General features: G+C 42.6%; 1 protein-coding gene across 2 annotated transcripts in view; it reads right to left on the bottom strand.

Annotated features, from left to right (window-relative positions):
• socs7 (suppressor of cytokine signaling 7) overlaps window positions 1-8,063 on the bottom strand; it is a 33,065-nt gene extending 25,002 nt beyond the window's left edge. Inside the window, exon 1 of one of the 2 annotated variants that reach the window (XM_062983970.1) lies at window positions 6,953-8,063. In XM_062983970.1, coding sequence (XP_062840040.1) covers window positions 6,953-7,866 — 914 coding nt within the window. In that variant the 5' untranslated portion in view covers window positions 7,867-8,063. The remainder of the gene's footprint in view (window positions 1-6,952) is intronic. The other variant, XM_062983969.1, reaches the window with a different exon arrangement.
• Window positions 8,064-13,789: the final 5,726 nt, after the last annotated feature.

Raw genomic sequence — 13,789 nt, 5'->3', positions numbered from 1 at the left:
AGGTATACATAGAGCCAACATGTAGTGGTCTATATGATGGAACAGGACTCTAGGGGGATGAAGGCCCAAATCTCTGTTCAACCATGGAAACTTTATGGATGACTTTGGGCACGTCACGCTCTCGGGTCTTAAGAGGAAGATAACAGAACCCCTCTTCGCAATACATCTTGCCAATGAACATGTATAACCAATGAAAGAGTTAGACATGTTGGACTTGAAGGCATCCAATAGCTGGAGTGGAAAGGTAACAAAAAGTAGAGTTGATGTTATGAGATAAAAAGGGAATTGATGGATCCTTGCATATTTTTCCTGATTCATTTGTGATACAATTCTCCCATTTCAGAAGTTGTCACTTTAACTTATCTGTAAACTTGGTACTCTATTTTCATTTGTGTCTATTCAGAGTTCCTGCAGGAAAAGGGTGGGGAGGTGTTTAGGATGTTTAGCATTTCCAATGCCCATAATTCCTGCTATTGGCCATATTAGCTGGTGCATTTGTGACGTGGAATGCAAAACCTCTGCATGGAACAAATTGTTTTGTTCCCCTCCTGTTTAAAATAACTATTTCACCTACATAGGTGAAATGTATTACCTCTTTTATTTTTCCTGAAATAATGGTGCTCTTGCTATCAAAATTCAGTGAAAGTAAAGGAAGAACAAAACACACAGTATCCAATATCACAACTCATAGTTCAGCCAACATTGCCAACACCATGGTGCCAGATGCTCAGAAAAAAATCCACATGTTGTTGTAATTTACAAAGGATACTTTGGTCTTATGTATTTTCTTTGATTACAAAGTATTTTAAGTAACTCGCCCTTCAAACAGTAAATATTCTTAGGAATTGTTTTCAACAATTTTTAATGATTTTACATCTTACATATTCATTTTAATGATATTTTAACTACCAACAAATTGTTTTCATAAATGTAATCTTTACCTCTATTTTAATATTTATATTTTAAAGATGTCAGCTGCTTTGAGTTTTAGTCTTGAGATAAAACTGGATACAAATATTACAATAATAATAATAATTTGTTAATACATTTGTGTGTTCTTACTACTAATTTGTAAAACAGACAACTCTCAGATAGAATAAGGTATGACACATAACTATCTTTTGTGGTTGAATCCAGCAATCCCCAGACCTTGGTCTTTTGGGTATTTTGTATTTCAACTCCCAGAAGTCTCAGCAGATTTGATGAACAGATTGTTGTGATATTGTAATAGAAGATGGAGCATGGTAGGATGCTGTGAGGAAAAGGAGTAGGAGACATGGGAGGTTAGAGTGAATGAGGTGTGCGTGTGAAGTTACTTTTTCTGTTGCTGACCGAAATTTAATTGTATTGGCTTAATTTTATGACTCTTTGTTTCCAAAAGTCCACATGGCTAAAAAGAAGAATAGCCTCTGCCTAGATAGATATCCCTTCAAACCATCTGAATTGACAAAAATAATATCTTGATAATAAGGAGGCATATGACTCTAACAATATTGTTATTTGCCTCCTCCAGTATTGCCGGATGAAGAAGCCCTTATGTGAGTACAGTTTGTCTTTTATGTAGATAAGAATAATATTCTAATATGTGTATGCCAGCGTTGGCAAATTATAGGGAAGGGTGAACACCCCTGTGGTGTTTGTTTTGCTGTCTGTGCCCCTGTTCAGAAGATATCACCTCACTTTCTGTCCGTATGATAATTGGATTTTTGAAAAAATTGGCTTGTTGTGGAAACAAGAATTGGTGATAAAGCTTATATTGAAACACCTCGGCCCACTAATGCCCGAGATCCTGCAAGCCAAGTAATACATTTGCAGTAAAGGTTTCTCAAGGTCTCCAAAAGAGAATATAGAGATTCCTTCAATCCTCTGCACATTAATATCCAGGTTGCTGCAAGTCAAGCAATCCATCTGTTCTGAGGGTGTCTCAGTATCTCCAAAAAAGAATACATGCAGTCCCCAAGTTATAAACAAGATACAGCTCTTTGGCTGAGAATTCCAAATACATATTCACACTACAAATCCCAGGCTTTCATAAAATGAAACCAAGACAGTTCAAATGGAGTCATAGTGCTATAACTGTATAGTGTAAGAGTCCCAACAGAAATGAAGAATGAAGAATCTGTCTGGCAACAAATTCAAACCATCTCTCACCACTGGCTCCATTGGCCAGGCCTGATCTGACATCTAAGAACACCTGGAAGTCTATCTGTTCCCCATAATAGATAACTAATGTTAAACAGTTAATGTCATATCCCAGCCACCTTTGGCTTCTGAACTTGATCCAGAAATGAACTATGACCAAGATGAAGCTTATTCTGACTTTTTACCTAGTCCACAGAGCTTTTTCTAATTACAGCTGCCAGCTGTTGATAGCTCAGATGATTCCTTAATTGGGAGAGAAAGTAAAAATATTACTCCCATGGCTGAACCAGATGTTCTTCATTCCCCGGAGAATGTGTCCTTCAACAGAAGGGAGTTTTTGCATCGCCAGAGATCTGAGAAACAAGAACTCCGCAGGAGTAACCGTTTGGCATCTTGAGGGGATAATGGATAGGAGTTTTCCCTTGAGAACCTTTAGGGAGTTTGGCTTTCCTTGTTTGTGATCAAATCTAAGTTCCATAAAAGTGTTTTGCACCGTGTACACTTCGCGGTGTCAACGTTGCTATTTTTTGAGAAAGGTTCACCGACTCTAGCTCCTGCTTCTTCCAAGCCAAGTTTCCAGATCTTGGCGGCTAAGCCAAGCCGCAACTCCCAAGTAGACCCAGAGTAAGTCTACTTCCTTGCCTTGTTCCTGAACCAAGTTTTGCCTCAGCTTCATCACGTTCCTGCCTTGATATCAAGAACTTCCTAGTGACTTTGGACTTCGTTATTCAGTCTTGCTTCCTTGTTGTTCCCCACTCAAGAACTTTCCAACAGTTTTGAGCGTGTTACGGTTTCTGGACTTTGAACAATAATATTGGACATTTCCCTTCAATTCTTTGGACTAATTCATACCTTTTCATAAAGGGCTATTATCTGCTCAACCTTTCCACCTATTCATTCCTGAATTTATAATTGTTTTAATAAAGATATTATATGATTATTGGTCTCTGTCTGGTTTCCAGTGCTCACACTGCCTTGGGGTGCAACAGTTAACCTTTTTCAGAATTTCACACTTTCTGATCTTCACAAGAAATTCAAACTTCAATTGCGAGAATACTAGATGTCAGAAGTTACTTCTCTGGGATGCAGACCTTGGAAGCCAAAGGCTATCTGGCAGACCTAATAACCCATCTATAGCAAATAATAATCTAATTTAAATCTGGCTGGCCAGTAGATCAGGCATAAACTCTTTCCAATCACTAATAAAACTTAAATGGCACTAACTGAACCTAATATCTACCTTCTACATAAAACTGAAAAGTGGATTCTCTTGAATACCAACTAGATAACAAGCAGCAAATTATTTTATCAATTTGTCATCACCTTTTGCCCTAGAAGCCAATACTCAACCCACAGCAACCAGGGCCCTTGTCCTACAGGTGGAACATCTCTTATCTGGAAATCCCAAATACTCCAAAATCCAAAATTGTCCATATGACAAAGACAATGACATCTTTGCTTTCATGAGGTTCCACATAAACAACCTTTGTTTCATCCAAAAATATTTAAAATATGTATATTATAGAATACTTATGAAACACACATGAATTTCATATTGAGAATTGGGTCCTATCTCCAAGATATCTCACTATATTGTTGCTTACTCTGTCACATGGTTTTCTTGGCATGATTTGTTCAGAAGAGGATTGCCATTGCTTTCCTCTAAGGATTATTACAAGGCCTTGGGCCTTTTCTGCCAAATAGTGCTGGTGCCTCAACAGTCATCCAATGGGTTTCCATGGCTGTGTAGGGACTCAAATTTGAATACACGTGTCTCATTGTGTGTGTGTATACACATATATATTCATATCCATATACAGTAGAGTCTCGCTTATCCAAGGTTCTGTATTATCCAACAGTTTGCCTTTTAGTAGTCAATGTTTTAATAGTCAATTTTTCAATAAATTGCGAGAATTTGGTGCTAAATTCATAAATACAGTAATTATTACATAACATTATCGAGTACTGAACTGCTTTTTCTATCCATTTGTTGTAAAGCATGATGTTTTGGTGCTTAATTTGTAAAATCATAACATAATTTATGTTTTATTAGGCTTTTCCTTAATCCCTCCGTATTATCCAACATTTTTGCTTATCCAATATTATGCTGGCCCATTTATGTTGGGTAAGTGAGACTCTACTTTATTTGCAAGCAAATATAGGTATTCCAAAATCTGAATAAATCTAAAATCCAAAACATTGGTCCCAAGCATTTCAGACAAGAGATACACAAAGTGTATCTGGTTCTCGCATCCCCAGGCAGCATGATCACTGACTGGGGATAATCGAAGAGCTGCAGACTAGTCCATCTGGAAGGTACTAGGTTGCAGAAGACTGACTGATCATGCAACTACACTGAATGCAGTTTGACACCACTTTCCCTGCCCTGGCCCCATGCTGTAAAATCCTTGGATTTGTATTTTGGTGAACTTCAACATTCTTTGGCAGAGAAGACTGAAGTCCTTGTAAAACTACAACTACCATGATTCCATTGCATTGAGGTGTGGCAGTTAAAGTGGTGTCAAACTACATTCATAGATCCCTGGAGTCTGCCTTTCCTCAACCCCTGAAGACAGATCAGAAAGTGGACTGCCCTCTACTTTCCAAACACATTCTCAGGCCCCTTCTACACTGTCCTATAAAATCCAGATTATCTGGTTTGTAATCTGGATTTTATAGGGCAGTGTAGAAGGGGCCTTAAAGAATCCCAAGATAAACAAGTCATCCAGAAAGTTCCTCCCACAGACCTGCTCAAGAGTGCAATCACACTGCAAAATGAATGCAGTTTGACACCACTTTAATTGCCATAACTCAAGGCCATGGAATCACGCGAAATTTGTGCAAGGCCTTTACTGTGCTCTACCAAAGGGTGCTGATACCTCATTCAAGCTACAATTCCCAGGATTTCATAGCATGGGGCTAGGGCAGTTAGTGATGTCAGACTGCATTTATTCTACAGGTCAGATGTGCCCACTGAAATCATGGTATGGAATCATGGCAGTTGCTGTTTTACAAGGCCTTGAGCCTTCTCTGCCAAATAGTGCTGGTGCCTCAGCAAATTAGGATCCTAGTATTCCATAACATAGCAATTCAAGTGGGGTCAGATTAATTCTACAGTACAGATGTGCCCCTAGACTCTGCCTTTCCTCAACTCATCTCTGTCCTGTATATTTAATACATATTTTATAGAAATATATTTTAATATGTCTTTCATAGAACTACATTTTAATACGTGGTTCATAGAATTTTTGCAATGTTTTGACTCTGCTGTGACCTGCCACAAAGAGAGGCGGGCAAGAAATAAAATTGTTATTAGTAGTATTTCATAGAAATACGTTTATTATGTATCTGTTATAGAATATTTTAATATGTTTGTTTATAGAATGTGTGCAATGTTTGTGTGTTTTGACTGTACTGGGACCTAACACGAGCCAAAACGAGAGGCAGATAAAAAAAATAAAGTTATAATTGTTGTTATATTTGAAATAACCAGACTTCCTAGTAGGGTAGTTTCCAAACATTGCCTCAAAGAAACCCAGAAGCCCAAAACATCAACCAGAAACATTCTTATTCAGGCAGGCTTTTAAAGATTAAGGTGTTTACGACCGTCAAGGGCTGCTGCGATTTGTGATGTGATTTTATATGCTTTTATAGTTTTAAGATGGATTGTTTTAATATTAATGTTTACTACAGCTTTAACATTTGTGTATTTGTATATTTTAAATTGTATTGAAATGCTTTTAGTTTTGAGCTGCTTTGAGGGCTCTTCCAGACAGGCCTTCTATCCCAGGGTCTGATCCCAGGTTTTCTGCTTTAAACTGGATGAGACCTCACTGACAGATAATCTGGGGCCCTTTCCACACTGTTGAATAAAATCCACATATTGTTGGATTTTCTACCTTGATATTCTGGGTTATATGGCTGTGTGGGAGGGACCACAGAAAGTTCTTCCCTCCCCTCCTTTAAAAAATATCTTAAAACTCATCTTTGCTCCATAACCTATGAAGGAGCAGATGAATATTGGGGAGAAAACACGCCCTCTCCTGATTGTTTTCTTACTAAGGGATAACACACTATAGGGCCACTTTATACAGATTTATCTTTAGATTCCATCTGAACAGTACTTGGTTACTGCACTTTAGGAGGCCCAAACGTCACGTCTTCCATAGAACTTATTTTATATGTGTTTTTAATTATGATCTGTATTTTATCATTTTACCATGTTATATTTTTATGCATATTTGCTTCTGTTTTTATTATGGCATCAAATATTTGTCTTTTGTATGTGCAAACTGCCCTGAGTCACTTTGGGAAGAGAAGGCAGGTTAGAAATAAAATATTATTATTCTTCCTACAGAACTACTCAGGAGGTGCATCTACACAGTAGAAATAATACCACTTGTACCACCCTGACTCCATGCTATGGAATCATGGACGTCTGAAGAGTGACAGTGGAACTCTCTGCCCTGGAGTGTGGTGGAGGCTCCTTCTTTGGAGGCTTTTAAGCAGAGGCTGGATGGCCATCTGTCGGGGATGCCTTGAATGCGATTTTCCTGCTTCTTGGTACAGGGTTGGACTGGATGGCCCACAAGGTCTCTTCTATGAACTGTACCCAGACTCTGGGCACATATCCATTTGGCAAATCTGAAGGCCTATGACAAGGCCTTTCTGGGCAGAGTGCTGGTACCTCAACAAACTACAACCCCCAAGGATTTTATAACATGGAGCCATAGGCCTTGAAAGTGAGGCCAATGTGCCCTAATGCTACAACAGATGTGTACCTTGATCTCCAGCCGCCCTCCCCTCTTACCTGCCCGAGTCTGGTTCGCGGCACCCAGGGTGGGAAACATCGGGAAGGCTCCCCGCTGTGCCCGCGTTCCCCGGGGCGGCAGAAGCAGCGGCGGCTTGCAGAAGTTCCTTTTCCCCTCCCCGACGCGTTCCCCCGGAGGCGGCCGCTCCGCTGCAGCTTTTGGTGCGGAAAAGGCGGCTGAGGCGCACCTTGAAGGAGCCTTTCCTGGACGGGGTGGGGGGCCGCTTCGGGGCGGGAGAGGCAGGCGGCGCGGGGGCTTGAAAGTAGCGCCCGCCCGCTACGTTAGCCGGGTTGGAGGCTTCTGTTGTGGTTGATGTTGCTGAAGCCTGTTCTCCTTCGTTGTCCTCCTCCTCCTCTTCGGGGCCCAGGGCTTCCAGGACCAGCAAGGCGTCGCTGGTTTCCTCCCCCGGCGGCACCAAAGGCAGCAGCGAAGGCGGCGGGACCTGAGGCGAGCAAGGGCAAGCGCTGGGGGGTTTGCCGGGCGTCCCGAGGGCCAAGGCGGCGAGCTGCAACTCGAGGCCGGCGCCTGGAGGGAAGAGTAGGCCGCCGGCCGCGCCGTTCCAGCACCGCCCGGCTGCAGGTTGGCAGTGGCATCCTTTCTGAGGGGCGCAAAGCAGCTCTGGCGGTGGAGGAGGCGGAGGAGGAGGCGGCTGCTGAGGCGGAGGCAAGGCCGGGGACACCGCCGCCTCACCAGGCCGGAAGACCAAGAGCTGCGAGCCCCTCAAGCCGCCCGTTGCCTCGTCGCCCACGGCTGAGGCGGACTCGGGGCCGCCGTAGCCCAGGAAACGGCTCAGGACGCGGTAGGAGGCCGCGGCCGCAGCAACAGCCTCGCCTCCAGGCTCCGCCGCTGATGCGGCCGCTCCTCCCCCTCCTCCGGCCCGCTGCATGGCGCTACGAGAGGCGGCGCATTGCATGGAGCCCAACGCCAGGCAACCGGCCTCCGAGGCAGAGCCAGCCCGAGGCTTTTCCCCTCAGCCAGCCCGAGCCCCGAGTGGGTGTGCACACGCCCCGCGACTTCCTCTTCCGGTGACGCGCCGCCCAATGGGAGCGCAGCCCCGCTCAAAACGCGTCACGCCGTTCCTCCGACCTGCTCTCCCAGCTCCGAGGCAAACACAGACGTCCGGCCAATCAGCAACGTCCCTTTTGTGAAGCCACGCCCCTCCCGCTGTCTCCCTCGCGCTTTCTCTCCCAACTCCAAGCCACGCCCCCTCTAGTTCCCTGGAAGCCACACCCTCTTGCAAGAGAATCAATCCACATGGGTTGAGTTTTCCGGGCTGTATGTCCATGTTCCAGAAGCATTCTCTCCTGACGTTTCGCCTGTCTCTATGGCAGGCACCCTCAGAGGTTGTGAGGTCTGTTGGAAACTAGTCAAGTGGGGTTTATATATCTGTAGGATGTCCGGGGTGGGAAAAAGAACTCTTGCAGAGCCATAGCCAGAAAAAAAATCGGGGTGGGGGGTTGAAACTTTTTTTAGGGAATCATGAAGAGTAGTTCCATAACGCAAAATTATTTAGAAACCAGGCTCCATCGACAAACTCCAGTGGATACGCAAGACAGATAAACTTCAGTGGACACTCATGGGGATTTGGTTAACTGTTAAAATTCATGAGTAAACCCAAGGGTTTTTTTTCAAAATCTGAAAAAATTCGGGGGGGGGGGGAGTGAACCCCTAACACCCCCCCCCCTTGGCTACAGCCCTGAACTCTTGTCTGTTTGAGGCAGATGTAAATGTTGCCATTGGCCACCTTGATTAGCCTTTCAGCTTCAAGGTGTGGCTGCTTACTGACTGGGGAAATCCTTTGTTGGGAGGTATTAGTTGGCCCTGATTGTTTCCTGTCTAGAAACCCTCTGTTTTCTGTGTGTTCTTTATTTACTCTCCTGCCCCCAAACACGAATCAAGGCACATGAAAGGCACTGCAGTCTAACTCAGCCAGAGAAGTCAGCCATAGCAGAGCACCCAATGAACCAACCTGGACACAGCATATTATTTGAGAACACAGAAATTCTGGACCACTCTAACAACCACCATGTCAGACTACACAGAGAAGCCATTGAAATCCACAAGCACGTGGACAATTTCAACAGAAAGGAGGAAACCATGAAAATGAACAGAATCTGCCTGGCAGTATTTTAAAAAAACCTCTAAAATCAGGACAGTAAATAAAGAGCACTCAGAAGACAGGTTGAGAACCATTGCTCTAGTGTGATGATGTCCTAAGGTGATCACTTTTGCATATTGATATACCAGATGATATTGAGCCAAGACATCCCTCCTCAGTAAAATCTTCATTTGAACCATGGCAGGAAATCCAAACTTTGCTGACTGGGAGCCCAAAGTTCTGATGGCTTGTCGGTGGAAGACTTGCAGCAGCAGCCAGCTCCAGAGGATACCGTCCCCAAGCCCCCTTTAAGAATTACAAAATACAGTAGAGTCTCGCTTATCCAACCTTCATTTATCCAACATTCTGGATTATCCAACGCAGTTGGCCTCCCACCCAGATCCATAGTTGTTTCTCTAGGCAGCTAGGACTGAACTTCTTACAGATTTAACTTCCAACAATGTTGTTACTGTAAGTTCATTTTATGCAATTCTATCTTTATTTGTAGCTCATTTTAGTAGCCAATGTTTTTGTAGTTAATATTTTCAATACATTGTGATGTTTTGGTGCTAAATTTGTAAATACAGTAATTACTACATAACATTATCGAGTACTGAACTGCTTTTTCTATCCATTTGTTGTAAAGCATGATGTTTTGGTGCTTAATTTGTAAAATCATAACGTAATTTGATGTTTAATAAGCTTTTTAAAATCCCTCCTTATTATCCAACATTTTTGCTTATCCAACGTTCTGCCGGCCCCGTTTATGTTGGATAAGTGAGACTCTACTGTAACCCATTTAATAAACAGGCACCCCGGTATCCCTTTGCCCTCATCCTTGCTTCACTGCAGCCTTTATTGTCTCTTTTTTGCTTTCCTTTTTACTTTCACAGCCTGCCCCGTTTACCGTGCGGACCCTCAGTCCCGAGCAGGGCTTATCTTCCCTCTTTTCCCCATTCCCTTTTACATGCCCCAACCCTGGGTCAACTTCCATATTCTGAGACCAGATGCCCCCAGTATCTGCTGATTAGGCAATGCTGAATCCCTTATGTGTGTGTTCTAATATTTTATTTTTTATAATTTTATAAAATATCTTTGGAGCCATGAAGCCACCGCCACGACCTTGGTGACCTTTCACTGGCACTCCTTGACCTGGAATTCCCCTTGTGTCTTCTGTTCTTCAATTCAACAAACGACTCAAGCACCCATCATCTTCGGAATCAATCCATCTCTATTGATTCCAGGTTGGACTGACCGCATAAAGGATAACCAAACCCTGAATTGGGCTAACCTTCTTTTGTGCAGCCATATGGACATCAAGGACCAGACACCCTTCCTGGAGTTTGGAAGGTCCTGCCATTGTTTTTCCTGAATATCATTTCCTCTTTCCCAGGAATGGATTCCTTAATTCCATCACTCTGGACAGCATGTTTGCAAGGTCAACAATAGACACAAGTGCCATGTGTGCCAGACCCACCTGATGGGTCATTCACTGGACAATCACCAAAACAATAATCCTCAGGAACCTGATGGCCCTGCTTTGTTAGTCTTGAGGTTGAGACACTAATCCATTCATGAAACTATATTCTGCTTTGTTTTTCCTGACCATCCCACCCCCTGTCTGTCATTGGAAAGCTGGAATCTGTATCAGAAGCAGGGAAAGCTCTCTGATTGGCTGCCGGGCGCCGCAGCTCCTCCATGTGAAGGGAATCCTCCCAGCTGCTTGTGACATCAGAGTCGGCTCCGCCAATCATTGCAAAGCTGACCCCAGCTGGGCGTGCGTGCAAAAAACAGAAGTCTGAACTGTATAAAATGTGTGTTATATCTGTACCGTGGCATGTCAACTTCTTTGGGTGGCTTACCACTGGCTGTCATCCTTTCTGACCAGATCAAATAAATTACCTCGGTGGCTCCTACTTTAGCTGGTGAGACTTCTTTGACTGGAAACTTTGAGTTTTTCGTAGTTTTAAGTCTCACCAGGTACGGACTCAGTTTCTGCATTCCAGATCTCACTATCCGCAAAATTAGTTGATAACACAGACTAATGGGGCCGGGCTGTGGTGCAGGCTGGTAAACAGCTGCTGCAATAAATCACTCTGACCATGAGGTCATGTGTTCAAGGCCAGCCCGTGGCAGGGTGAGCACCCATCAATTAAAGATAAAAAATATAGTCCCTGCTCTTTGCTGACCTAGCAACCCAAAAGATAGTTGCATCTATCAAGTAGGAAATAAGGTACCACTTTAAAAAAAAGTGGGGAGGCAAGTTTAACTAATTTACAACGTTGGAATGAGGAAGTGAGGAAGTGCCATCAGAGTGGATGATGAAGCAGCTGCTCCCCCCTGTGGCCAGAATCGAACATCCCCTCAGGAGAAGGTTAAATTGCCTCTGCGTCTGTCTGTGTGTTGTCTTTGTCTCGATTCGATGTGTTTATGGGCATTGAATGTTTGCCCTATATGTACATAATGTGATCCGCCCTGAGTCCCCTTTGGGGTGAGAAGGGCGGAATATAAATACTGTAAATAAATAAAATAAATAAATAAATGGGGCTGTGTCTTTGAATTTAGCAAGGTTCAGTATCATGAAATCCCTGTCTCAGACTGAAATCATATCAAGTTCTTTACACACATATTATATGACTTTGCTTTACAGAAACAAAGCAAGTGTGGCCTAGTAATTGAAACGATGACTAAGGAAATCTATTCAGCTTTTCCCTCAGCTATTAACTCAATAACCAGCCTTAAGGCAAAGCACTATTACGGACTGTTCCCCCACCATCACCACCTTTAATATGGGAGTAGGAGTTAAATAAAATAATGTGGTTTATTCACCATGTCCTGATTACTTTGAATGGGCCTGTTGCTTGAGTTTTGCCTGAAGCGAAACCTGCTGATTTGAGAGAGACTTTTATCTTTTCGACTTGTATAGCTTCAGTATATTTATATAGCTTTCAGGGTGCTATACCAGGATGCGTTACCCTCACAAATGTATAGTTCAGCCTTCTAGATACAGTTCTCATGAGTCAATAGCTTGATGCCTGGCATCCACTTGAAAAATTGGTCACCATAAGACCCTTCCAACTTGTCCACGGTGTTTGCTCATTCCTTCCCATTCTAAACTCTGCCTTCAAATTGTATAAAAGCAACAGTTTTCATAGAGAAATCTGTAACTACATTGACTGTTTCCTAAATAGATCATTCATCCAGAGGAATGAGTTAGAAATAGTGGCTGCCATGCCACTATGAGGGAAAGCAAAATGAAAGCATGGCTCCTTTAAAGAATTTTGCACCTCACAACCACATTTTTCTCAGTCTCAACATTTTTAACATTGTAGTAAGTTAAAACCTTGGTTGGGCATTGAGAAATTACAATTAGATATGTAAGATATCCAAGAAAAGGAGGAGGCAAAGGTACTAAGGGAACATGAACACTGCAAACTTACATATGAAGAGTTTTTAGTGTCTTACTTTCCACAATGCAAAAATTTGGGAAATGAAGGAATATGTAATGGAGGAGGCAGAATTCTTATTTGGGATGGGTAATTATGCAAATTGAGGGCACAGAAAGGTCCATTTTGATACATTCATTTGATACAGTTTATACATTTCATGCTTTTTAGGAATTGACATAGTATATGAAAGATACAAATTACACAAAATCATCAAGTTGATCTAGTGTATTAAAAGGAGCCCTGGTGGTGAAGTGCGTTAAAGCACTGAGCTGGAGACCGAAAGGTCCCAGGTTCAAACCCCGGGAGCGGCGGGAGCGGCCGCTGTTAGCTCCAGCTCCTGCCAACCTAGCAGTTCGAAAACATGCCAATGTGAGTAGATCAATAGGTACCGCTCCAGCGGGAAGGTAACTGCGCTCCATGCAGTCATGCCGGACACATGACCTTGGAGGTGTCTGACTCTTCTGCTTAGAAATGGCGATGAGCACCAACCCCCAGAGTTGGTCACGACTGGACTTAACGTCAGGGGAAACCTTTACCTTTACCTTTTTATTAAAAGGTTAGATTTTATAAGTGTTTAGGGTACAGCTGCTGCTAGGTCTATTCCAGAGCGGTTTCAACACTTTGCAACTGTGGAGCTGCTGAAAAAGTTTTAAAAATAAATAAAAAGTCATATATCTTGCTTGGAGTCTCCTGATGATCTATAAATCTTTGGATGGGTATGCAGTGGCTCGACAACACTTTTACCTCCACCATAGCTAAAATTTAAAAGCAAATATGGGTGTGCGGACAGGTGCTGATGTGTTTAATATCAGATGTGATTTTGTACTATAAAGAATAGAGCACACAAGAATTGGGGGATGATGTTGGAAAAAATTGTTAAGGTTAAAATTACAATGAAATCAGTTTTATTTGTTGGAAATGCTAGATGATCAAATAAAAAGAAAACATGGAAAGTTAATACAATATATGGTAACTGCAATGAGAAGCATCTATGTTCGGAAATGGAAGGAACCTGTTCTTCCAACATAAGAACAATGGCAGACAAAGATCTGTGAATGAGCTGAGACGGACAGGCTGACCATGATGATCAAGGAGACATCTCTGACCAACTTTAAGAAAGAATGGGATTTGTTTATCACCTTTTCACAGGCTCAACAGGGGCAAATTTCAATTATTGGATTTATGAATTAGAGAAATTTTATTAAAAGTACAACTGCAGTTGTATAGTGTTTTCTAAAGGGGTCAAAATAAGGAGTAAAAATCAACATGCAATGAGGATGAGATCCATA

This window comes from Anolis carolinensis, chromosome 6 (genome assembly GCF_035594765.1).
Source record: "Anolis carolinensis isolate JA03-04 chromosome 6, rAnoCar3.1.pri, whole genome shotgun sequence".
Classification (NCBI taxonomy): domain Eukaryota; kingdom Metazoa; phylum Chordata; class Lepidosauria; order Squamata; family Dactyloidae; genus Anolis; species Anolis carolinensis.
Note: the sequence above shows the minus strand (reverse complement) of the source record. Positions and strands in the feature narration are given on the sequence as shown.